This window comes from Ambystoma mexicanum, chromosome 3q, assembly GCF_040938575.1.
Source record: "Ambystoma mexicanum isolate Mex_15411 chromosome 3q, UKY_AmexF1_1, whole genome shotgun sequence".
Lineage (NCBI taxonomy): Eukaryota > Metazoa > Chordata > Amphibia > Caudata > Ambystomatidae > Ambystoma > Ambystoma mexicanum.
Window position 1 is genome coordinate 174,781,551 of NC_090926.1, and position 26,401 is coordinate 174,807,951.

Here is a 26,401-nt window from a genome sequence, read left to right on the forward strand (position 1 = left end):
GCAAATAGTTTCTCCATTTCACGCTGGAAACCTCCGAAGTCTCGAAGCAAAGGATAATCCTGGTTTACCAAGGGTATTGACCAGGCCGCTGCACTACCTTCCAAATATGAGAGTACAAATGCCACCCTCGCTTGATCATTGGGGAATGCCCCAGGTCTGCACAAGAAATGTAGGCGACATTGATTCATAAAGATGGCGTACTTATTTGGATCGCCTGTAAAGCATTCTGTCGGGGCCTGGGAGAACCACCTGTACTGGCGGGGGCTGTGGAGGTGCGGCTGGAGGGGCATACCCCGGCAGTGGGAACTGGCCTGCCTGTGCCTGGAGCATTTGCCTTGCTAGTTCATCTTCTGCTTCCGGTTCACAATTCGATCCCTCCTTAGGGCATTGTTTTCCTCTCTTGAGGCATGAATTTCAGCCCGTAACTCTCCCAGTAATTGGGCCAACTGGTCCATTTCGGAAGTTTTCATAACACCCAGTCAGAGATTCGAAGAGGCTTCACATTCTGTTACACTCACCTGATCTCTGCGGAGGTGTTGGGGCACGATTGCAGCCCTCCCAGGGGTGAGGTTGCTCGGGTCCGACTTCGCCCTCTGCGCTTATGTGGTGACTGGTGGTAATAGGTGATGCTGCTGGGAACTACTCCTGCATGGAGAATAGGAGGCATGAGTATGCCAGCTTGTGCGCCTGATCCCCTTCCAGACTCCTTCTCCCAAACCGTGGTGCCCGTGGGATTGGCAGTCCCTGGAAAGCTCACATGTTCATTAGTTTTGGCGAGCACTTTGTCTTGCTGCTTCTGGCAGGGGCGCTTGTATGATCTAGACCAAGTTCCTTCACTGGTCCCTTGCATGTGGTAGTCCAGTCCTGCTGCGACTAAGCCACTATACTTTAGGTAAGTGTTCCTGTTTGCCTTTGTCTTTCCTCATCTGTTTTTGTTGTATTGTAAAGTTTGTTGTCTTGTATTGCTGTCCGTTCTGCTTTTGATGTTTGCTCGTTTGCTTTGTTCCCTTGCAGGTGATGTTGCCGGCCCGGCAGAAGCTGCCGAGCTCGAGGCGGCAGCCGGAGGGAACAAGGAACGAAGCTTCAGTGGTACAGTAGCTGGTAAATTGTGAACTAGGGGGCGCACAGGGTTCAAATGCGGTGCGGCCCTAGGACGGATGTTCCAACCTTGTCTTTCTTCTTCACAGGGTCCGAGTTCGTGGATTGCGGAGTGCGGTGCTGCAGCGTCAGGATCAAGAACACTGGAAGTCAGGAGATGAGTCTGCAGATGAAGCAATGAAGCACTGGTTTCCTGGAGTTGAGTATGCAGGAGAAGCCTGGTTTCAAAGGTAAGTAAACTGGTCCAAGCGGCGGTGAAAGTCACGTTGCACGTGAGTGCACAGTAACGCGAAGCACTGGCCTTAAGCATGGAGCAGCTTATATAGCCGAGCTTCTGAAGCCACGCCCAACAGGTTCAGCCTGCCTGCCACACCCTGCCACACCTGATGAGTCAACACATGAAGACCAGGCCTAGGGAGCCACACCCGATGAGTCAGCACATGAGGATGTTTTCTGGAATAAAGGCTTTCAGCTCCTGGAGAGTTCTTGTAAAATAAAAGCACTCCTGCACTGAAATAAAGTTTTCCTGTTCACATCTCTATATGAGCCTGGCACTAAAGACGCCAGGACTGAGTCCAGCCAGGGCACCTGTGTTTATGGGTCCCAAAGGGACATAAGTGAGTCAACTGACCCATTGCCCCCATCACTAGATGGTGTGTTTTTTTGTTCTGGGGCTTGTGGCCATGATAGCAATCTAGTTCCATTCTCATATCTTCCAACAGTGAGGTCATAACTGCTTCTGTAGTGCTTAAAGAAGAAAATCCTCCCTGAACTGGGTTCAGAATGTTACTGTATTCAGTAAATGAGCTCACCTGATCAGATGCCATTAATTCTAAACCGTTTGGCTAAAAAGGAGATTTTAAATATTGGATGAAGATTAAATACGTCAAAAGATCTGCCTGTATTATTTTCAAACTATGGTTAATGAAGGCAACAGCTATTTGTGGATTAATCGCAGGAGAGATTGCGGAAGATGTGAGGGAGATTGCCAGATTCAAAATGCTAGACAATGAGGACTCATGTTTCAAATATTTGAGGGTTAATGGAAATAATTAATACATTTGCTAATTTTCTTATTAAGGAACTCTGCAATGTTATCACATAAAGATTAAAAGGAATGATTGGGTTAGGGACTACAGATGGATTGACACATTATTTGAAATTATTTCTTTTTGCAAGGAGTTATTTTTGTGATGCGTTAGTGGTTTGTGTTTTATGAATATAGCGATTTTTACCTAATTTTATCCGATTTCTCTACTGGTAATTTAATAGACGTATTTCTATCTTTCCTAGAAAAGGAGTGTCACCAAATAGTCCCTACTTGTCTGGGCTCTTAATGTTTTTAGGTGCTTCTTGAACTATTTTTGTGAGTGGTACTTCTTTGGACGATGTTGCGAGGTGGGTCAGTGAATCTATGAAGCTTTTTCTATCTATTCACAAAAAAGGGGGCCCCTATAACAACAAAGATCAGGTACTGTTATACATACATACATACAAAAGCTGTCCATCTGGCATATGGATCCATGATAAAAGTATATCACTTCATAGACTACAAATGTCAAAATTCCAAGATTTGTCATTGGTAATCCAGTTTTTGTCCTAAATATATTATTTCACCTTGATGTATAGGTACAATCTTTTATTACACATTTGTGAAATCATAAAAGCTTGATAAACCACATAGATAGATATATTAAGACAAACAATACTGAACAAAAACAATATGCAAGAAGATAGTATGTGCAATTGTGACACTAACCAAGTGCTGAAAATGAACATGTATACCTTTAACTACCATATGCTAAAAAACACATAGGTATGCATAACTGAAATGAAGACAGACCATGTTTGTAATTCATAAACAAGAATTGACTTCAGCAAAGCAAGGTCAATGTTGTCTAACGTTTCGGTGTATCTCAATTTTAACGCGTTCATTAAAGGATAGTTCCGGGACTTTTTTTTTATTGTCCCTACGGTTCGGCCATGTGTTTTTAAGCATAACTCGGTAGATCGTAGAAAACTTTCCTATGGACCTTACCCGACTTTTCGTCCATTAACGCACTCGAAATCAGCCGCCATTTTCTGATAATCCGATCATTTCCCCCCATCGCCCTGGCTCACCTGCTTTTGCGGCACTAAATCAAATCCCCCGCCCCTGAGCCTGACATCAGCAGACGCGTACCGCCCATTTCCCAACGCCAAAGCAAGTTTCGTGTCAACAATCGCTGCGCCTCAGCTAATGAAGTGTCGCCATGGAAATGGCAGGACGCCTCTTTCCTCAATAAGTATAAACACACCGTTTCACAACACACAGCAGCAGATTTTCGATTCCATTCCTCTCTCTGTGTTACTTTGAGTATTCTGTGACTCGTTTCTGTGCTCTGGTCAGCTACCTTCGCCGCTTCTAGGCCTTGTGAACACCTGTACCATCTCTGTAAATTATTTTACTTTCTTTACCACACAATGGCTACAATAATGCCGTATATGTACGAGCCCGAGTACACCGAGGAGGAACTACTGGAAAGGCAAGCACGCGAAAACGATGGGGATTCGGACGGCAGTTGGGAGGACCAGTCAACGGATGAAGAGCCTGGACCATGTCGCATGGACGGCGTCTCCAACTGGTGCACGTGCAATCGGTGCGAGCTAATGCCAACTGAGGAGGAGAACTGCTGCTGCCGTGAAAATTCCGGGTGCTTGGCCTACATTTCGGAAGGCGAGCCAAGTCCGCAATGCATCACCGAGCTGCCAGAGTTCAGGGAAGCCTGCCTCTCACGGACCGTGTTGAGGATGATGATGGTGCTTATGCACGAACTTCGCGGCACTGTTCGTCCGCGTAATCCGAGTAACGAGTAAGTATACTCTGGTTGTGATGTCAGTGATGCCACTACTATGTCATGGTCGTCTCCCACATATAAAATGACATCTACATATCATTCGAATGCATGTAAATTGGTTCCATATTGTGCATTTTCTAGATAGAATTTTTTTCAAAGTAGAATGACATTTTTTACCTGAATCGACAGTGATAAGAAAGTTTTGTCATTTTAATACAGTTTGCATCTTTCATTTTCACAGGTGGTACAGGCTGGTGGCCTATCGTTGCTTCACTTGGTGGCTTCACGGGAGGCTCGGACACCGCGTTCGGAGAGTAATACCTGCCTGTGCGGTACTTGCCATTAGACAACATTTCCCCAGCGACAGTGGACAATACCGCGGATTTTCCCTGGATGTGCTGCAACCGGAACTTTACAATGTGTAATGTTTATTATTTATGTTCAATTGAAATTAAGATCTAAAATAAAACCCAACATATATTTTAACAATGGTTGTTTTGATTTTTTAAATGAATCTAGTGTGTCTCCATTGAATAGTCTTCCTGTGCCTTGTCTTGTCACACCACATGTCTCCGGCCAGCATCCTCCCTCACGCTGGCCGCCCACCTTCAATCCACATAACCGTTGAACCCATATGCAGCAGACATACATATGTTATTTTGCGGGTTGGCATCAAGCCTCCCGGCCTTGCTTCCTCCCCCAAAAATACTTACCACACCACTTTGTTCAAGCGTTGGCAATAAAAGGAAGGCCGTTGGATTTTATTGATACAAAACATGGTTATAGGTAAATAATCAATATGGTTGATAATAATAAATCATCCTTTTGGGCACCGGGTACAGAGATGACCCCCTCTGGCCCGTGCCGCCTTGCCACCACAGGCCAGCCTGCTGCTGACTAACTGCATAGGCATCCAGGGTCTCCAGGGTGAACTGCACCCATATATTCTCCTGGGAGGCTGAGGTATTTATAAACTCACCCCCCTGCCTTCCATGTACTAGATCCTTCAGCCTGCCTCTTACATGCAGTTAGATGGCCTCTCCTTGGTGAGGCCCTGCGGCAAACGAGTCTTGTCTGCACGACCAGCGCCCTAATCCACATCCCCCCGCCCTATCAAAGGCAGTTCGCACCGGGGTACTTGTGCTGCCAAGTGGAGCTGTCAGGGAGCGAGAAAGGCCAAGAGGTGCCAAAGACCATGTACACTTCAAAGTGGTCTATAGAGCATGGGTTGTTGTTCCCATGTCTACCTCCAGACCCCGTGTCTCCTGCCAAGCATCCCCCCTCACGCTGGACGCCCCCCTGCAATCCACATAAGTGTGTCTCCATTCACGAGTCTTCCTGTGTCTTGTCTGCACGACCACCGCCCCAATCCACCCCCCACCCTATCAAAGGCAGTTTGCACCGGGGTACTTGCGCTTCCAAGTGGAGCTGTCAGGGAGCGATAAAGGCCAAGAGGTGCCAAAAACCATGTACACTTCAAAGTGGTCTAAAGAGCATGGGTTGTTGTTCCCATGTCTACCTCCAGACCCCGTGTCTCCTGCCAAGCATCCCCCCTCACGCTGGGCGGCCCCCTGCAAACCGCATAATGCCACGACATATACACGTCATTCATTCACAAACACACCCCTGTTTCGAATTCTGTATAACCCACTTCATATTTCTAATGAGCACTTCTTTGCGCTTTGCTAGTCAACCCGTGAAGGTGCTGGTTATCTGCTCTTCGTCTCTGTGAACTTCCGTGACCACTTCGAGGAAACTCCTCAGTTTGCAACCTGTGAACTGCTCCCTGTTCTACGACAAGAAACTACTCTGATCCCTGCATCTAACTGTTTGTTCGTCAAGGTAAGGCCATGTACCATAATCATTTTGCGTCCAATTTCTTTTCGTTCATGACAGTTCATGCAAGGAACTAGTCACATGTTCTGAGTTTACATTGGTATTCATAGAGAATTGTTGATTTTTACTTTTCAGAACTTTCCACAATGCCTGCCTGTTCCATTGGCGGTTGCCCTTCGAAGACCCATAATAAATCTGAACGTACTATAATGCATGTTTTCCCTAAGACAATAGATCAGATAAGAGAATGGGTCCGATATTGCGGATATCCACCGTCTGAGCTTGAAAGTAGAGTCCTAGAAGTCTTTGCGGACAAGAGGGGTGATCGATACCGCATCTGCAGCAGGCACTTTAGCTCAGACATGTACTCCACATCAATGCTAATAAAGAAGAACACACCGCGAGCGAGGTGAAAATTGCTCTCAACCGCTATTCCCACTCTATTCGTCCACATCCCTCCACTGGTGAGTGAAGTTTACGTATTTATCTCTCGGCCTTGCGGTAGTGTGTAGCATTAGCTAACAATAATTTCCCCATTTATGTATCCACTCAATATGAAGGCGGAAGATTCTCCATCCGTGTGGTTATTGCAGTCATCAGCCACTTCAAGCGCCTATCGGGTAATCTTACTTGGCTATTCTGCCACTGACTTCTTTTAGGCATGTAAATCAATAGTTTTAATTGATCGTGTAATTATTTTACCTAATGGTACACCCTTGTACTCGTCCTCTAGTCTTTGTTTTCAGTTATAATTATTGTTATCCAAAATAATGCAAGTACTGTCTTTCAGGGAGATGCTGAGGAGTCCAACGTATTGACGACAACCGTTGATGTCACTCAGATGCTCGAGGTACGTTTCCGGACAGTTCCATCGATGGAGATCATCAGATCTTGCATTCTTGTAGCGTGATTGTTACACACAATGTTTCTTTCGTTTTTAGCCATTGATATGTCCTTCTGTCGTCGCCCTCCTATGTGTCTTCTTTTTTCAATATTGTGTTCATTACTAATGAAAGTCCTATGTTTCAGGGAGTCGATGGAGCATTAGTCCAAGAAGAAGGGGGAGCATGCAGTTACGGGTCGGCGCAACAGCTTGCAGAAGTGTGCACCGCAGTTACATCGTCCCTTGATGTTCTTATGCATTTCGAGGTATGGATACTGACAGTTCGATCAAGCGAAATCATATGACCTGATTACATCCGGTATACTTCCTTCTTTATTAACGCAAGTACTATGTTTCAGGGAGATGACGGAGCTTCTTCTACAAGAACATCACCCCTAGTAGTTGATGCAGATCTCTGGGTGGTGACACTTCCAACGATCGAGCAAATCGAATCATATTTACATATCCATTATTTATTTTAGACAACTGATCATTTGTGCAGGTCTATTTAGATGAGCCGTTGACGCCTGCACAAAGTTTATGTTCTTTTTAACAAAATAGAAAACCATACTAATGCAATTACTGTGTTTCAGGGAGTTACTGAAGCATCATCTTCAATAATATCATCAATGGAAGTCTATGAGGAGCCCGAGGTATGGATCTTGACAGTTCCATCTAACTAGATCAACAATGCGTGAATAATTGTCGTTTGAATGTTCTACACAAAGCGTTCATTCATGTTTTGCTATTGAGATGTACGTGGGTATTGGTCCCCAAGTACATTTTGTGTTTTCGATATTATTATACATACTAATGAAAGTTCTATGTTTCAGGGAGTCGATGGAGAGTCAGTGCGTGATGGATGTGCTTATCATGAAAATATAGTCGTTGCAGCGCAAGAGGAAGTGGAGACATGCACACACGAGTCGGAGCAACAGCGTCCTGATGTTGAAGTTCGAGGCAAGAAAGTTTCAAAGAAAAGAAAGCAAAAGAAGGTTAGTGTCCTGGTCACTATATTATGTTGTTTTTCACTGTTAATAGTTCAATACTGTAAGTTGTGTTTAAACTGAACATCCCTTTTCCAATCTGTCCTCTAGTTGCGAGTGGGTGTACGAACTAGATCTACACAGACAGTGAAGCGAACGAGAGATGTTGCTTGTCAAACCTTTTGGCAGGGACCTGAGACTGGAGATGCATCGTGCCAATGGGAAGAATATGAAGTGATTGACAACGGAGCTATACCACATCCAGCCATTGATAGTGAATGTCCTCCTGGTAGTTCGGATGCAGTCGGAGATCAATTCACAGAATCCACACCCGCAAAAACTAAGACCGCGAGAAAGTTGAAGAAATTGTCTTATTCACCCATCGCCGGAGAAGGAACAGATGTTGCAATGGAAGAGAATGAAGTGGACTACAATGAAACGTCATCAATATCACTGAACATAGCGGAAGACGATATCAGAGATTCTACCTTTCATGTGAGTGACATGTCCTCAACGTTACAGGCCGAACCAGCTGGGATGCAGAGTGACAGTATAAGGAAAGAGGCCAAATTCATTGTATTCGATAGTTGTTTGATTGATATTATTATTCGGTTGAAATGTGAGCATTCGGTAGGTGGGGAAGTATCTGGGGAGCAATTGATTAATGTGACTTGTGCAATTCGAGGCACTAACCTTAAAATACATGCCACCTGTACAAAATATCATCCTTTCTCATGGTCTGCACAACCCATGCTGGGGCAACTGCCAGCAGGCAATCTACTTTGTGCAGCGGCTGCACTTTTTAGTGGTTCAAGTTTTAAAAAGTTAGAGTCTTTCTTTCAGTTTGTGGGAATCCATTTCATTGCGAAAACTCAGTTCTACAAATACCAAACCGATTATCTATTTCCAGCCATTAGCGAAGCTTGGAGAATGGAAAAAATGTCTATTGATAGTACATTCGCGGGCAAACGGTTCAGGCTAGCCGGTGATGGACAGTGCGACAGCCCAGGATTTTCAGCCAAGTACTGTACCTACCACTTTCAGGACATGGAAAGTAAGAAAATTGAGAGTTCGGTGGTCGTGCAGGTGTCACAAATACATCCTCAGTGGCCATGGAGAAAGTTGGCTTTGTAGCATCATTGCAAGAACTACAATCGCGGGGAATGGTGATCGACCTGATAGCCACGGACAGACACGTTTCAATTGCCAAGACAATGAGAGAAGAGTACAAAAATATAAATCACCAATTTGACGTTTGGCATCTTGCAAAAACAATCAATAAAAAAATGTCGGCTGCAGGTAAAAAAAAAGAAATGCAAGGTATTTCACAGTGGTCCAAGTCAATCAGCAACCATCTTTGGTGGAGCTCAAAAACATGTGGAGGGTCGTTGGAAATTCTACTGGAAAAATGGCGGTCAGTAATGCTACACTGTACCAACGTTCACCGTTGGAACACAAACCAACATTTCCACAATTGTGAACATGGCCATTTGTCCACAGAGGAGGCACGGAAGAAGAAGTGGTTGATTGCTTCATCACCCACTCACAAAGCCATTGAAAAGATTGTATTTGATAAAACTATAACAAGAGATTTGAAGGGACTCACGGAATTCTGCCACACAGGAGATTTGGAGGTGTTCCACAATATGTGCCTAAAGTACAGGCCAAAATGATTGCATTTTGGCATGGAGGGCATGATGAATCGGACTCTTCTAGTGGTCTTGGCACATAACCATAATGTTGGCCGTCAACAAAGTAGGACGACCGGAACTTTAGGGACGCTTCGCTACAATAAGGCCTTCACTAAAAGAAGTAAACAATGGGTGATCAAACCAGTGTTTGAGGATATGCAATATGAGTTTATTGAGAGTCTTATTGTTGACGTCCTAGATAGGCACATAAACGGAGTTGTGAACGAACCTGTGCAGGGGACAACTGCATTGCCACCCAACATTGCCTCTGTTCCATGTCCACCTAAAGAAGAGCTCATTGAGAAATACACATCACGGTTTAAATGATTGTAATTTGATTGTCTGTTCTCTCGAGTCTCCTCATGTCGCAGGCCCATTGAATATGTGTATCTATGTAATGTGTAAATAAAAGTGATTGCTCAGTGTACATGCAATGTGTCTATCCAACCTTGTTCATTTGCGCATTAAATTAAACCAAACAGTAATATAAATCATTTTTCAAAAAATATAGAATGTCTCCATATTTATGGTTCTCTGGGGCTGCAAAGCACGCAGACAAAATGCAAAGATGGAGTGTAAATTTCAAGTCCTGTGAGATGGCCTTACACTGAATGTAGCTAACTAGGAATGTGTGCTCGTTCAAAGTGAAGGTCAGCTGCTTTGATTTTTTGCTCGGGTGCCGGAATGGCCCACGACTCAGTATAAGGTTCTATTGTTATTTGACCTTGACAGGCCGGGACCATCCCGAAAGACTTCTTTTTGGGGGTGTGGGGCAATAACGTAAGAAACGATAATGAATATAATTTCAGAAACGAAAGCCATTTCATGTTCGTTCATTAGAAGAAATAACGTCGGCATAGAAGGAGTGGTATTTCGGGGCTGCCCTACGCACAGACACAATGGAAAATGCAAATATAATGTAAGTAACTCTTTAGATGAGTTTATACCGCAATTTAATTACTATACAGTAGCTTTAAAGACGGGTTAAGTTGTACTTGTTCGTTCTATGTGGCATATTGTTTTGTACCGCGCACTATCTTGAGGAGAACCATCTCCTTTTACGGAAGCACCTCAAAACCTTCCTCTTTGCTTCTGCTTTCTCTCTCCCTCTCCCCTGCTACAACTGGTCCACTGTCTGCGACCTCGGTCTTGGGCCCTTCCACTCTCCACCTGCACTGCCTCCCTGTCAACCCCTGCACTGGGGGACTGTCTCAGTATCCTACAGCCCCCCCTTGACGTATAATACCCAGTTGCACTGTCCTAGCTATGAAATAATTTCCCGACCTAATATATAAAATGAATAATTTTAATAAAGATCTGATGGTGAGACTAATTTCATTTATTATGTTTTTCAAACAGGTACATCATCCATTATTGCATGTGTCACGAGTACCAGACACCGGCGGATGGGTTTTTTAACCGCCGGTTGCTTCTCCGCGTGAACAACGTTACCACCCTGACCATTTTATGGGACGATCGCCAAGTACAAGTATGCCCTTACGCGGTACTAACGGCTAGATGCAACATACAGACCGTTGTGGTGGCCTAGTGCCTCGTTGTTGGAACAGCCATGCGATTATCAGTGCGACCGAAGAGCTTATTTTATCGTAAACCAACACCCTGTATACTGCACACGAACATCGCTTGCCTCAAGACGAACTATTTTGGATCGAGAGCAAATAAAAATGCAAATCGCTGAATATTCTCAAAACATTTGATGTCAAATAAATGTACTTTGCCAAATGTACAATCTTGCCGTTTGCTTTTAAACCACAGTTTCATATTCCGAATTGTGGCGCTGTATTGTGAGATGATCTAAGACCCTGTGTACAGCAAAGGAACATCGCGTGCCTCAAAACGAACTTTTTGGAACGTGAGCAAATAAAAATGCAAATCGCTGAATATTCTCAAAACATTTGATGTCAAATAAATGTACTTTACCAAATTTACAATCTTGCGGTTTAATTGAAAAGTACAGTTTCATATTCCCAATTGTGGCGCGCTGTGTTGTGTGAGCTCATCTGTGTTGATTTCCTGGTTCTGTGTGGAGTCGCGTAGAAGACGCCTGGGCGCGTTTGCCTACGCAGCTCAGTCACGTCACGGATAGAGGCGGGGAATATGAATGTTTTGATAAAGTCTGTTTCAGGGGCGGGGGATTTGATTTAGTGCCGCAAAAGCAGGTGAGCCAGGGCGATGGGGGGAAATGATAGGATTATCAGAAAATGGCGGCTGATTTCGAGTGCGTTAATGGACGAAAAGTCGGGTAAGGTCCATAGGAAAGTTTTCTACGATCTACCGAGTTATGCTTAAAAACACATGGCCGAACCGTAGGAACAATAAAAAAAAAGTCCCGGAACTATCCTTTAAGACCCAGACATACTTGATTCATAACCCTATGAAAACAATTAGAACAGATAGCAACTTGTATATTTGAATCGTTATATTGGGATTTGCCAGAGAGAATAAACCAAAAACACATACGAAAATGAATGGCTCACCAAGACCTAACATCCATGTATATCCCTGTTGAGGTGATCTAGCTGTTGCATCATTCCTTCACTTCTAAAATCCAAATTCAAAGATACTGTAAATGAAAACATGCAAGGCTTTTATATGGATCACTTATTTAGGCCCTTGTTTTGAATTATTGTTTCACAAATACTCGTCACCATCAATTGCCAAAAGACAAATTAAATTTCTGCCTTCATGAGGGATTTTCCTGATTTGCCATCATTTATTCTGCTAGAACAACATTTTCATTTTTGGAGGTCTCTTTTTCTATAAACACAGAGACTTTTGTCCATTTTCAGTATTCAAAGAAAACTTCCTAGAGCTAAACTCCTTCAAAGAATTAGAGTGGGGAATGTTCTTAATGTTGCTTCATATTCCCAAACAAATTGATTGCTTGTCTCTTTCCTATTCAGAGTCTAGTCTGTATGATGGCCGCCATCACAGGCATAGTTATCCCGCTCTGAGTATGATGTGATGACGTCTTCGAGTTTGGGAAACATTTTTGTTGTTCTTTTAAATATCACACTCTTTTATAGATGGAGGGTATGATTATGCTATTTCAGCTGATAAAGGATTTTTATTTGAAATGATCAAACACCTTAGTTTAATTCAATGGTACTGAATCCTAATCTGAAATATTGAATTGTCATAATGTATCCATTGCAATAACACTCTTATTGCTGACATACCCCGGCAGTAGTTTCAAAATGAAACAAAGGTTCTTAGTTATTCTCTGGTTATCTGGTGGTTAGATGTTCTCTGGTGTTGCCACTGTGACAACTTTATGATAAGCGTTGCATTCTTCGAAATGCCCCTTCCATGATAATCAATACAAATGACACTTTCTTCAGTTGGAGTTGATCCCCAAGTCCACAACCTCGAATTACAGACAAGATCACAAAAATGTTCTAGTGGTTAGCTCAATTGTCTTGAAGGCATTCCTTCCAAATGTTGCCAGCCTTGTGGTGTTGATCCTAGCAGGCACCACTACAGCAACGTTCGGTCAGAACAAAGATGGCAGTACAAAGTCAGTGAACTATGCAATGGCATTGTGGGAATATGCCATTAATTGACAATATTCTTCTCTAGGATTTGCATCTGCCTGGGTCTCTCAATGTTGAGGAGATCTCCTCAGCCTTCTGTCTGCCATCATACATGAATGAGAACAGCATCCAGATGTCCGATCTGCCTTCCTTCAGAGGCAGGGATTTCCCAAGGTGAACATTTTTGTCAGCCATCTGAACAGGATATACCTCCTTTTCGCCTTGTGGATGGCACAGGTGCACCACTCTTTGGGGGTTGCTTTAAAGATTTATTGAAAGAGGATAGTGGCCTTTCCACAGGAACATTATAGGTTTCAAGAGAAACCTTTGTTTAGTTATTCTGATTGCCCAGTGGTGGATGTTGCGCTCTGCTTCTAGGAGATGATGACCTTGGAGTGGGTCCATGCAGTTGGCCTTTGGATCAGGGAGAAAATTTGCATTCAGAAGCAGGGATGAGCCTGCATCCATCCTCTCAGTCCCTGAGCTCAGTCGTCTTGAACCTGAGGAGTTGACGTTTGGGCATATTGGTATCTCAGAGGAGAACATGAGCATTATCAGGGGTGGTAGGAAGGATTCATCGTGTTTGCAGTACAAACATATGTGGACTAGAATTTGCAACAAGTGCATCTAGAGACTCGTTAATACTTTATCCATCACACTAGACAATGAGGTCTCGTTTATTCCCAACCTGGCCAAATCTAGCATCCAAAATAACTTGTGTTGGACCTACTTGGCAGAACCCTGGCTCCTAGAAATTCAGAAGGGTCTTCTTTTTCATTCTAAAGCCTTAGGATAAAAAGGCACACTGAGGGGATAAACAATCTTTTGCTACCTTTTGTATGCTGGTTATCCCCCCATGTGTTCTGAAAAGAACATTTTATTTTAATCAGCTATTTGACCTAACAATGTTTCTTACAAACCATTCGTCAGTGGTGCAGATTGCTCTTCAATCTTTAGATTTTCACAGAGAGCTTACATTTTATTTGGACAGAGCTAAGTCACAGGCAGGCTCTTTATTACCTGTGGAGGTGCTTTTCATGGTAAGAGAGCCTGAAAGGTTATTATCACACAATGCGTTGTTTCTGCATACTTGTGGATTACTCACTTCAAAAGCATTCTCCTCTAAAAGGACTCTTGTGCATGTGTTGTGGGTGAGGCGGCTATTCATTTTCCAGCTGTAGATTCCTTTGGAAGTTGTATATTCCTTTGGAAGTTATTGCTAAAGCTTGTCTCGGCTGATGGGACAACAAGGAACTATAAGGTTCAAGGACGTTTACTAAACAGCAGAAGCGCTAAGAGATTAGTTTGCACTGTGGGGAATCAAAGAATACGAAGAAATCAGGCTTTCTTTCTCTGTTGCTCCTATTGTCATTCAGTCCTTCTCTCTTTCACTTAGTCTTTGCCACCGGGATGTTGAACAGTCACTCACAGTATTTTGAGGATGAAGGGATCCAGCCCTTCTGTCTTGGCTCTTGAAGTTGTATTCTTCGCGTTCGTAGAAGTTGCCAGGATGCATTTCTTTCCTTGATGTGTTATTGGCACCACCACCCCTGGTGCTACTGGTTGTCTGAACATGGGCCAGGTGTCAGTCTCTTCAAGATCTTAGCAAACATTGCAATGGTCCCTGGGATTGCCAGGCTTAACCCCCTTTATGCCAGTCTCAGACCCTGCCACAGTCTCTCCAAGCATATTGTTTTCAGACATGCCTCTAACTTACTGCCACTTGTCTTGTGCAACTCCTGTTCCTCCGCAATGTCCTCTTCCTCCTCCTCACCTTGTTCTGGTGCCCCTCCTCTTTTCCTCCTTAATAACTCTATGTTCTCTTTTTCCCCACCTCCGTGTCTAGCTATATTCTGTGTAGTCTCTCCTCAATTCCTCTTGATGTCTTGTTTGTTTGTTTGTTTATTTATTTGGTAACGCGCCCTTAGGTAGCTGGGTGCAACAGATATAAGAATACTTAAAGCTTAGTTACAACATATACAAAGAGTACAAACATGGACAATAACCTTAGAATACCACGTGCAGGTTAGAGATATGCCGTGGTGCTGTAGGTCACATAAAGTGGTCAAATAGTACAATGGGGCTAATGGCTTGGTTGCAGTAGGTACAATAGATGTAGTGGAGCCATAAGCTACCACATGACAGTTATAGTGAAGCAGTAATGCTAAGGTTGATTAGTGCTTTAAGGTGAGGCGGAGATAGGGAATTCGTGAACAGGGGTCAGCTCAGTGTCGGATTGGAGTCTGGTGTTAGTAGTGATTGGTACGGAGCCAGATTGACATGTTACGTCTGAATTTTAGGTAAGGTTGTTCAATTCTCATGACAGGGGGGGTGCATTCAAAGATAAGGCTGCTTTGGTTCGTTTGAATCTAGGGATCTCTAAGAGGTGGGCATTGGCTCATCTAGTAGGTTGTATTGAAGTTTTCCTCATTATTCTTTCTATGATATATGGGGGTGCTATATTATTCAGGCACTTGGAGGTAAGTGATACTGTTTTAAGAAGAATCCTGTCGTTTATTTTTACCCACTGGTGAACTCTTCTGAGGTTTACATATGCTCTCTGTTGGGTATATTCAGGGCCACACTTAGGGCGTTGTTTTGTATTCTTTGAATTTTATCCAGAATGTATTTGTTGGCTCCTAAGTATAGGGCAGTTCAGTAGTCCAGTTTGGACATCATTAGTGCATTAGCAAGAGTGATGCAACTAGTTTTAGAAAGGAAAGGTCTGCAGGCTCTGATAAGTTTGCAGGTGTAGGCAGTGGAGGAGGCTAGGGAGTTGACTTGTTTCTTCAGTGTTAAGGTAGAGTCAAGGTAGAAACCTAACGTTTTTACTTTGGACATCACCTTGATTGTGTTGCTGTCAATGTTGAAAGTGGCGTAACTGGAGCTTTGTAGGTTTGCCTCTGAGCCCAAGATCAGTATCTCAGTTTTATCGTCATTCAGGTAGAGGCCGTGGGAGGCCATCCATGCCTGAATGAGGAGGTATATCTTGTTTACCAAGGCCGTGTCCTCGACATAATTGCCCGAAAGGGGAATGAGGATCTGGGTGTCGTCTGCATAATTTGTGTAGGTGACACCCAGTTTGTCAAATTTGTCGAAGAGGGGCTTGGTAAAGATGTTATACATAGTAGGTGAGACGCAGGATCCCTGTGGTACACCACAGGTAGTTTGGTTTGGGTCTGCAGAAGCTGAGGGGTAAAAGACTCTTATTGTGCGGTTAGCTAGAAAGGACTGGACTCAGGTTAGAGCATCACTTGAGAAATGGGCAGCCGACTCAAGGTGTTGCATAAGACTGCATGATCCACCAAGTCGAAGGCTGCCCATAGGTCAAGGAGGGGTAGCATAGCTGTTTTCCCATTGTCCTTCAGCTCATCAATTAGGGTCTTAAGATCAATTAATGCTGTTCCCGTACCATGTTGTGGACGAAAGCCGGTTTGACGGGAGCCTAGAAGGTGGTTGGCTTCAAGGTAGTCCTGAATTTGAAGGTAAGCTACTCTATCAATTATTTTGAGGAGGAAAGGGACTGTGGTGATCGGTCTATAGTTCGTTGGGATAGAGGGGTCTAAGGTTTGTTTTTTCTACAGTGGGAGAACCCAGGAATTTTTAAGGTTATTAGGCACAGTGTTAGTTTTGAATGATGAGTTGATGAGCTTGGAGATGAATGGCGCTAAGTCCCAAGCTGCGTCCTTTATCATTTGTGCCTGGCAATTGTCACCCTGGTAGTTTGATGAATTCAAGGAGAGTATGATTTTCTCAGTTTCTGGAATGGAGATTTTGGTAAATCTAAAAGGCGTGAAAGTTCTGTGGTCCGTGGGGGGCAGGGTAAGTAGTGGCTCTGTCGGGGGCAGTGAAGCCTTTTTATTTGCTATTTTAATTTGGAGAGATGTGATTTTGTTAGACTGGGCATTTTGGATGTTAGTACACCATAGCTTGTCTTTGGGGACATTGGGGGTCATTCTGAGTACGGCAGTAGGGGGTTAACGGCACCGGTAAGGTTGCCTCTGCCGTTAACCCCATACCGCCACATTCCAAGGTCCCTTAGCGGGTCCCACTAGGGCCGGCTGGTTTTACCAGCCACCCTTAGCGGGACCCGTTAAGGGACCATGGAGCTAATAACGGGCCCACTATTTGCGGGCCCGTTATTAGCTCCTTCCCCATTCCCATTGATCCCTATGGGGGCTCAAATGGGAATGAGGAATGGTTTTCGAAATGGGGACTTACCGGGTCCGCATAGGTCTGAATGTCCCGGTAAATCCCCATTCCGACACCACCGACCCGGACACGGGTTTGGAGGCAGCCATGGTGCGATTTGCACCATGGCTGCCTCCAAACTCGTAATGACCCCCATTGTCTGTGGGTGGAATGGGGGCTTCCATTTCCCGAAGGTTAGTGAATAGTTCATTGGTGTTGGAGTTGGCCTTTGAGATTCTGTCATTGAACGTGTTTTTTTTTGTGAGAATTATTTCTTTTTTATACAAGTTGGCAAAATGAGTTAGTTTAGCTTTGTTCTCATCCGTGGGAGAGTGGCGCCAGGTGGCTTGGAGTTTTCTTTTTTGGAGTCTTGATTCTTTAAGGTGTGGTGTAAACCAAGCATTAAGGTGCGATTTCTGCCTACTTTTGCAGAGTTTGATAGGTTCCCTTCTCCTCTCTTTCTTTTTAAAGGTCTAGCAGCCATCTCCTTACTGATCCTTCTAGTTGTTCTCACGTCCTCCTCCGAATAAGTCCTTTGTCCCTCCTCTACCTTCTTGTTCTTATTTTTTCTCTCCGCCTTTTCCTTATAGCTGCTTTCATCCTCCTTTACCTCCTCTATTCCCCATAGTCAGTCAATCTTATACCGATATCTTTCTCTCTGACACCTACTTCTCATTCTCCATCTCCTCCTTACCTCATCTATCCTCCTTACCTCCCAGCCACACACAACCCTGCTCCTCTTATCTTCAACTCCTAACTCCCACGCCTCTGATAAACCATTGCCCCTTTTCAACTGCTAGTGACTCTGTCCAAATGTATCATAATTGTATAATTGACTTCTGTTGGGGTTTCGTTGCAAACAAGCTTGGTTGACTAACTTGCTAAACGACCTTGAAAACCACAGTTGTTTTGAATTTCTGTGCATCAAGCAAAGCAGTTAGCCGCTTATGGTTTCAACCTGGCGGGACCCCACCTTAATTCATTGGTTTGCCATTGACGGCTAGGGCTGCTCCATTGAAGCTTTCATTCCTGATTTGAAGAGGTGGGTACCTGTTTGATTCCCTGCATAGTGTTGCATTCCGATGACTTCAGTGAGACAGGCTCACAGGCAGCTCCATGGGAAAGCATGTGGGCGTGGTGCATGGACAAATACATCCTTTTTTCCACAGCTGGTCATTCTTGGTTGTGGGCTGTAACCAACACAGCGTAAATTTTCACATTATAATGTTCATATCTTTGAGCCTGGACAACAGTGACGTCCTGAACATGGTTAGCGACCTTCATATAATGAGGCAAGGGCAGTGGACTGGGGAGCAAAAGGGATCCACAATTTTTCTCGTTTGTGGCCACATTTATGGATCAGGTGGTGGTCCCCAGTCCCATGGCATCTTCAGTCCCCTCATCTATCCTGGAACATGGGACATTGGCACAGTTGACAATGTGAATGCACCATCAGCTTTTTGTGAGCATTATTTCATGGACATTACTGCATGGACATTGCCTATTTGTGTAGTGTCCGCCAATACAACGTAGTTAGCATAAGTTACCCAGCCGATATGGTGCCCATTGATTTTTGGTGGAAAGCTGTTACATTCAGAAAGGGCTTCAGGCAGATCTGCAATACATAATTTAAAAATTAATGCTGCCAGCGGGCAGCCTTGCTTGACACCTCTTTCAGTCACAATACTTTCCACAGTTCACCATCGGCATTCATTCTGACTCTAATCGATGTTTTCGAATGCAATTGGATAAGGATTTGTAGTAAGTCTGGAGGGCATTTCCATTTTTCTAGTTTTTTCCACAGGGTCGCTCTATTAACCCGGTTGAATGCCTTACGCAAATCTACAAACGCCAGGAAGGAGGGTTTTTTTGTTTTGGCAGTTTGAAAAATAGTTTTCATTACAAATAATGTCACAATAATGATATTCCTTATTGGTCCTAGTATGCTTACAGGGATTGCATAATTCACATTGGAGATATCCAGTTATTGGGCAAATTCCCCACAATTTCGTTCTCATGCTTCTATCCTCTTTTCTACTGATTCAGTGGACTGACTGGTTTCTTAAATTGCCCACGTTTTTGGTGCAAACAGCTGTTGGTACTTTCTACACCGTTGCAAATTGGCAGTTCTATATTGCTAGCTTGTTAAAAGCACTGGAGTACTTACAAAATGTAGTTGCATGCACAATGTGTTGTACCACGGTTTCTTTTCAATATTTTGTTAGTAGTTCTGTGCAATTATTATTCCTGGTCCATTTAAGAGCATGCCACCATAATCTGCCTGGATTTCCATGTGCTATTTGGATAAAGTAATCATCCTTGTTTGTGCAATTTTGTCGCATTCTTCGAAACCGGCCAAAAGGGATACTATGCTACTGAGACCTGTGTGCTGCTTATTTTAATGAAAAATAGTATTTTGGTTTGACACTTTCTTATACAACTCGGAGATCGTTACTCCATCACTCTTAACATCCATGGTCAGCTGTCATGTTGAGCTTCATATCAAGATCTCTTATCTTACCCATTTTACAAACTCATTCATTTGCTCTGGTACTCCATTCCATGTGACCAAAATATTGTCAATGTATCTTCCTCAAATACGTGCATTTAGTTGCAATGAATATTTGCAAAGACACATGATGCAAAGACAAATTATTCTTCAAAATGCACCTTGCAGATGTTATCAGGACTGGATGCAGATATTGCTCCCACTGCCATTCCTTTTTGTTGAAGTTAGAATTGGCCACCATAGAGAAAATATTTGTTCCCAAGCTTATTTTCGAACAAATCTAAGATAAATACAGTAGGCACCAAATGTGATACTGGTCTTTCATCGAGATCCCTTTCTATTATGCTGACTGCCTATACCTGAGTGATGCAATCCTTAGGAGGAGAAAAAGTGATGATCACCCAAATTTCATTTGCTACAACTATCAATATAGTTTCACAATGGTTCTACCACTGACCGACATCCAGAAACTATCAGTGTCCAGGTGTATCCAGTGCCTGTTTGTACAATTTCGGAAGACAATAAAACATCAGATGATGAAGCATCTATTTATTCAAATAAGTATGTTCATCTTTCTTGATCTGACCATTTACTAAAGCTACACCTGTTACTTCTTCTATTGGAACCTTTGATTCTTCTAGGGGGTTGATTGGCAAAAGTTCATAATTTTCTGTTATCCATCAACATGTGTGCCACATGATCACATTTATGTAGGCTGAGGATATTAATACCGCTAACCTTGTCTATGGGCTTTATCACCAAGTTGGAATTACTCTTCAATTTCTAAGTTGTATGGCTGCTATTTAATGTGATTATTTTTTTTAAGACATTTTTTTCTAGAGGTGTTCTGTTATTAGGGGGAGTAATATTGAATTTACTTGGAGGGCCACTGGCAGTATCTGGTATTATCTTCTGGGTCCCAAGCGCTAGCTCTAAAAATACCTTCAGTCACGAATCTGAGTTTCAATCTCTAGCTAGGATATTGACATTATTTGTGTTAGAATAAATGGCAGGTCTTTAGAACATTAAGATATTGGTGCTTCACCTAGAGTAGAGACAGTTATGTTAAAAATAGGGGTAGTTAATGTCGGTAGGTCTTCCCCTTGTTTGAAATACTTTTGGGAGCCTTGATTTGGGAATTCCTGTCCTTGATGTCCTTTATGTGACCCCTGCAGACTTCTGTCTAAAAAATGTCTGCAGTTCTGCACATGGCCTCCACTAGTATTAGCATAGCTAGTTAAAACTTGGAATATCATTATTTTGCATTTAGCATTCCTTTTCTGGCCTGGACAATGCAAACCTGATGCTTTGAGAATGAAAGAGGTGAAGACTGGAAGATTTAGAATTAATCATATCATCTGGCAATGCTGTGGGCAACCCTCCAGACCATCGTTCTACCGTTGACTGCTGTTTAATGGATCACACGCGTTAGAGTAGACAGACACGAGGAACGGAAAGGCAGGCTCCAACTAACTACAGACCGTGCTAACTAACCATTCAAACTAGAAAAGAGAAGAGTGTTTTCACTTGATAGAAAAATGTTGAAGGATCCTATAAGAAGGTATGACAAACACAGATGTTGACAATTGGATGTTTATGACTAGCTTCTGGAGGAAAGCCAATGAACAATGTTGGCAAGTGTGAACAAAATGTCAGCTAATCACCTTATAGAGCCTGTACGTTTTTTGTGAAGGCAAACTGCCTGTTTATTAATATGATAAACAGACTAGGAGTCCATACATAAAAAAAATTGAGAAATCACATTCCCCCTGATGATGAAAGTCCAGAGCATTTAAAGCCTGGATAAGGCCGGACGCGTGCATATGTCAGGGTTGTCTTGTCTATGTGATATAGGCAAGCTTTCCAACAAGCATTGAGTGGTGTATTAATGGACTGATTGATTTTATTCATTTTTTGTTTTTCTTGTGTGTTTTTCATTTAGTTTAGTTAACGGATTATTGCATGGACTGTTTAAATTTAGTTTTGCTTTCTATATTCTGTGTAAAATGTAAATAATAATTTTTCATATATTATTTGGTTTGAAATAAAACCCTGTTCATATATTTATAAAGGAACATTTTTCTTTGTAATCTTTTGGATGCTGAGGACAATTGGGACTCCAATTTTGTGTAGGCACAGTTTCAGTGTTGTGTGTTTAGTGTTGTGTGTTTAGTTTACCAGCTGCCAAGCCATTACATAAAATGGAAAGCCATATGCAAAACATGCTTGGCTCCACCATAAAAGGGGCAGCCTAGCCCAAACTGCGTGGTCACATTCCTTCTGCACAAGATGACAAGCAACGCCACCCATCACCTCTTTTGTTTTGCTTTGTCACCCCAAGTGGTGTGGTTGTCCTCAGAGGTGGGTCCCAAGCCTGCTGGGTGTAGAAACCCAAGCTACACTTCACTGGTTACACCCAGTATTGAAGAGGCATGTCTGGGGTTGCTTGTGGTCTCCTGCAGTAGGGGTGTGATCTAGCAGTTCCCTAGGTAGGACTTCCCCTTTTCGGGTGGCAACGAGCCTGATTTGCGTACAGTCTTTACACTTTCTCTAATGGCTAAGCAGACTAAGAAATGATGGTCTGGAGGGTTGCCCGGGCAGTTACCAGAGGTTTTAAGATGAATTCTAAACCTTCCAGCCACCCCCTCCCTTGGTTTGCTGTGCTCGATATATGTTAGTATTGGCACGTACAAATATTTTCATCGTTCTGGTACAAACGGCACAATCACTAACCCCTCACTAACCCCTCTTACTCTGTGACTTTGCCACGCTGCAAGATCACCAGTTTCCTTCTCTCTTTCTCCTTTGGATCGAGCGGCACAGACTTAAGGGGAGCACACAGGCAGGCAGGATGGTGGGTCAGCATTCTGACCCCACCACAGGCCTATGCCAAGCAGGGGGATGGGAGCTTAAAAGCCCTTTATTGTGTTCATTGGGCTGCAATTTTCAGTGACCACGGAATAAAGGCAGTGACTTGTCAGTTAGTGGTCTCTGTAATACCCTGAACACTGCTGTGCATGCATCAGGGTCTGGGCTGCTGATGGCCCAATCAATGTCCCATATATCACACTTTGCAGGGTGACAGGGACTCCAATCTTTGCATTTTGGAAAAATCTGTATGTTTTGACATTCTCTGCCAATGTAAAGACACTGTACTTTTGCAAACATACATTTGCATTATTTATATTTTAATTTAAAAGCGTTTTTGCCAAAGCGCAGAACAGCATGACAAGTCAGTGCAATGTTATTGTGAAATATTGCACGAACCACAAGGATAACAGTCAATACAGGATGGATAGCAAATGATTTTTAAGAAGTGTGCGAAAGAGAGACTATGAGGCAATAGAATGAATATGTAGTGATAAAGCATTCCAAAGCCTAGGGAGACAAAGTGCGAAAACGAGATTAGTAGCAGGGTGCCCTAGGGACAGTTAGAAGAAACTGGGACTGGGAATGAAGGTGTTAGCGAACTCTGTCCCTTTAAGACAGGGACAGGGACCACGTGTGGGATGACGTGGGACAGGGGAGGAGAGAAGGGAAGTTAGTACATGTTAAGTCCTGAATACAGAAGGTTGTGTTATAGTAATCTCCGGTGTCGCGTCCTTATTGTTACGGGCCATATGGCCCAACAGAAGGGGAACAAGAGGGAGCAAAAAAAGAAACGAGTGAGCAAAGGTAAGCAGGGGCCAGCCTATGCAGACATTTGAACCTAACGCAGAGAAAGCAAAACTGCAATCGAAATTCAAAAGATAACCACCAAAGAGAGTGAAGAATCGAAGAAGTAGAAGAACCTGGGGGAATTCCTCAAAGAGTGCGAATGGCCGAGTTATAGATGGAATGCAGAGGATCAAGATGGGAATCAGGAAGACCAACAAGAAGACAGGAACATTAATCAAGATGAGAGAAGAACAATGCAGTGATAAGAAGCTTGTTGGCATGGAATGTGAGGAAGTGTCGAGCTTTACGAACATTGAAAACTTTTAAAAGGCAGAAGCGAGAAATATTAGAAATATGTGAGTGAAAGGAAAGAGTGAAAAAGGACACCTTAATTACAGGTGGAAGACATTTTGAGAAGAGAGACAGAAGTAAAATTAATAGCAGGGGGGAATAGGAGGAGAGACAGTAGGGGCAGGAAATAATAGAATTTCTGCCTTTGAGGGACTGTGGTGTAAATAATGTGAGTGCATCCAAGATTGAATTGAGGAAAGACAGTCAGAAATAGGAGATTGCAGAGAATCAGAAAAGGAGGAGAAAGAGATATAGAGTTGAGAGTCGTCATTATAGAAATGCGACACAATCCCAAAGGAAGAAATAATAGAAGACAGAGGGGAAGTGTGCAATGAAAAAAGGAGAGGTCCCAGAACAGAACCTTGAGGAACTCCATGAGCAAGGGGAAACTTTGAGCCGCTCCAATTAACAGAAGAAGAACGGCCGGACAGATACAACCGAAGCCAAGAAAGAACAGTACCAGAGACTCATAAAGAATGTGGTATGGAAAGGAGTGTAAAATGATCAACAGTATCAAAAGCAGCTGAGAGATCGAGTAAAACAAGAATTGAAGAGGGTTTAGAGCTCCTGGAAGATAAAAGAGAATCAGAAACTGAAAGGAGGGCCATTTGTGTAGAGTGAAACGGACGTAAACCTGATTGAGTTGGTGGTAGAAGAGAGTTGTGATTAAAGTAGGATGAGACTTTAGTATAGACCACATGTTCCAAAATTTTAGAAAGATAGGGAAGGACAGAGATGGGGTGGTAGCATGAAGGTGCAGGAGTGTCCAGACAAGGTTTTTTGGCTGCTTTCTTGAACTCAGTGAGGGAAGGGTGCAGACAAAAGGGATAGATTGATAAGAGAAGTTAGATAGGGCAACAGGAAAGGAAAGAGCTTAGTAATAAGAGGGGAAGGAATAGAATTCAGGGGAGAAGCGGTAGGGTGAGCGCGAACAAGGTTAGAAGTAGTATTACGCTTTCATATAGGAGAGTAGGAGGAGAAGGATGACGAAAGAGGAGGGATAAAGGATGAGGTGCTGGTAATGGCCGATGAGGAGGAACGTAGGTGTGCAACTTCTGAGATGAAGATCTTTTCAAAGTCAGGAGGAGTAAGGTAAAAAGAGAGGGATCAGGAGAAAGGGGAGAGGATACTATAAAGAATCTGAAAAAGATGCAGAGGGTGATGAGAATATGGTTGGAGAAGTATAGCTTTTTGGCACGAGTTACAGGAAGTGTGAATGGAAGAAAGGAAAGTAAGATCCTGGAGTGAGTGAAAGGTTCTTCTCCATAATGCATATGAATGTAGTGATTAGCACGACACAAAGGGTGCCAAAAAGTGGAGGAGCAGTGATGTGCCACCATCTCTAGAGCAGCCACCATTGGCATTTCCATGGTCAATGTGGAAGAGGGCAAGTGCCTGACTGTAGATCGCAAATAGCTGGGTGGCAAGATTTGGTCTTCCAGAGTAAGGCTTATTTGGTGCCGAGCCGTCTTGGCTTTCTTTCTTATGCTCTCCTTAAGGGAGAGGCTGTGGTTCTATTGTACACCTCTTGTCTTGCCTTATTTTACACATTTGTTGTATTGATAAAATAACTTTATTTACAGTTTTTCCGAATTGTTGTTTTCAGGGTGGAGCATTCTTCTTTTTGGAGCACGTATGTGCAGATCCTTTAACCTGGACCTACATTTTCCAAAAAATATATGATCCCTCCTGGAAATGCGTATTCGCCGGGTGCAACCTCTGCAGAGAGACCTGGAAAGACCTGGAGAAGGCCCCATTCTCAGAGATGAAGCTGCAGCACATCATGACTCCATTTCTTTGGCGACTTATGGGACCTCACATTATTGGATATGGGATCAAATAACTGCCCTTTCATACACTATATACTAAGGTCTGTTCCACTTACGTTACTGCTTTTTGTGTCAGTTGTTAAAAAATGGTATCCCTCGCTGAAATGACAGCCAATCACTTTCAGGGAACGATTTTCTGTAGAAGGATTGTCTCAAACATGAGATGCTGTACATAGAACATGACAGTGTGATGGGTCAGGTTGAGACTGGGTTACATCAACCATAGTGTGATCAGTGGGTGAGGGCATGTTAGTGGAATAGTTCTAGACACTGGACAGTTGGTTTATGAATATTCACATGAACATGTTTTCAATTTCAGGTTCAGGAAGTTGATTTGCCCAGAATCACACAACTGGTTGGTCAAGTTCCAAAGCTGGAAACAGAGCTCATGTATCCAGGTTCCAAAGTCAGCAACTTCGCCACCAGACCTCTTCTCCTCATGGGTCACTGGGGGAGATGTGGCTTCCTCCTGCATTGTCACTTTTGATTGGATATGTGTGATTTGCTGGGAGTTTCTGTACACTCTTACTGTTGCTGCTTAGTTTGTGTGAAAAAAGTACAAAAGATGTCATTGGAACTATGAAACAAAGGGATTGTAAAAATATTTGTTTTCAAATCAATGCAATTTATAGGCATACTCTGACTTTGCAGGGCTTGGAAATGGGTCAGTTCATTAATTATAAAGAAAGCTCCCCCCCCCCATTAACCAACGATTGGGAACTGGAAATGCATGAAAAAAGGATAAATATAATCACTTTTGCCTACACAAAATGAAATTAATATGGGTTTGTGGACAGCTATCAGCAGTAACAGCATAAAATGCATCTGGTTATGTGCACCTAGGATTCAGCATTTAATAACGTATGTGCACTTGTCTGAATAAACCAGTATTATTGAAATGTATGGATTTATTTATTTTGTATTTATTTGTTTCAGTTCATACAATAACCCTTACAAAAATCTAGAACATACATTTGCT

At 43.1% G+C, this 26,401-nt stretch overlaps 1 protein-coding gene across 1 annotated transcript in view; it reads left to right on the forward strand.

Annotated features, from left to right (window-relative positions):
• LOC138582283 (thiol S-methyltransferase TMT1A-like) overlaps positions 1–26,325 on the forward strand; it is a 159,379-nt gene extending 133,054 nt beyond the window's left edge. Inside the window, exons 2-3 of the mRNA XM_069653423.1 lie at positions 25,200–25,463; positions 25,742–26,325. Of these exons, the coding sequence (XP_069509524.1) occupies positions 25,200–25,436 (237 nt within the window). The 3' untranslated portion in view covers positions 25,437–25,463; positions 25,742–26,325. The remainder of the gene's footprint in view (positions 1–25,199; positions 25,464–25,741) is intronic.
• Positions 26,326–26,401: the final 76 nt, after the last annotated feature.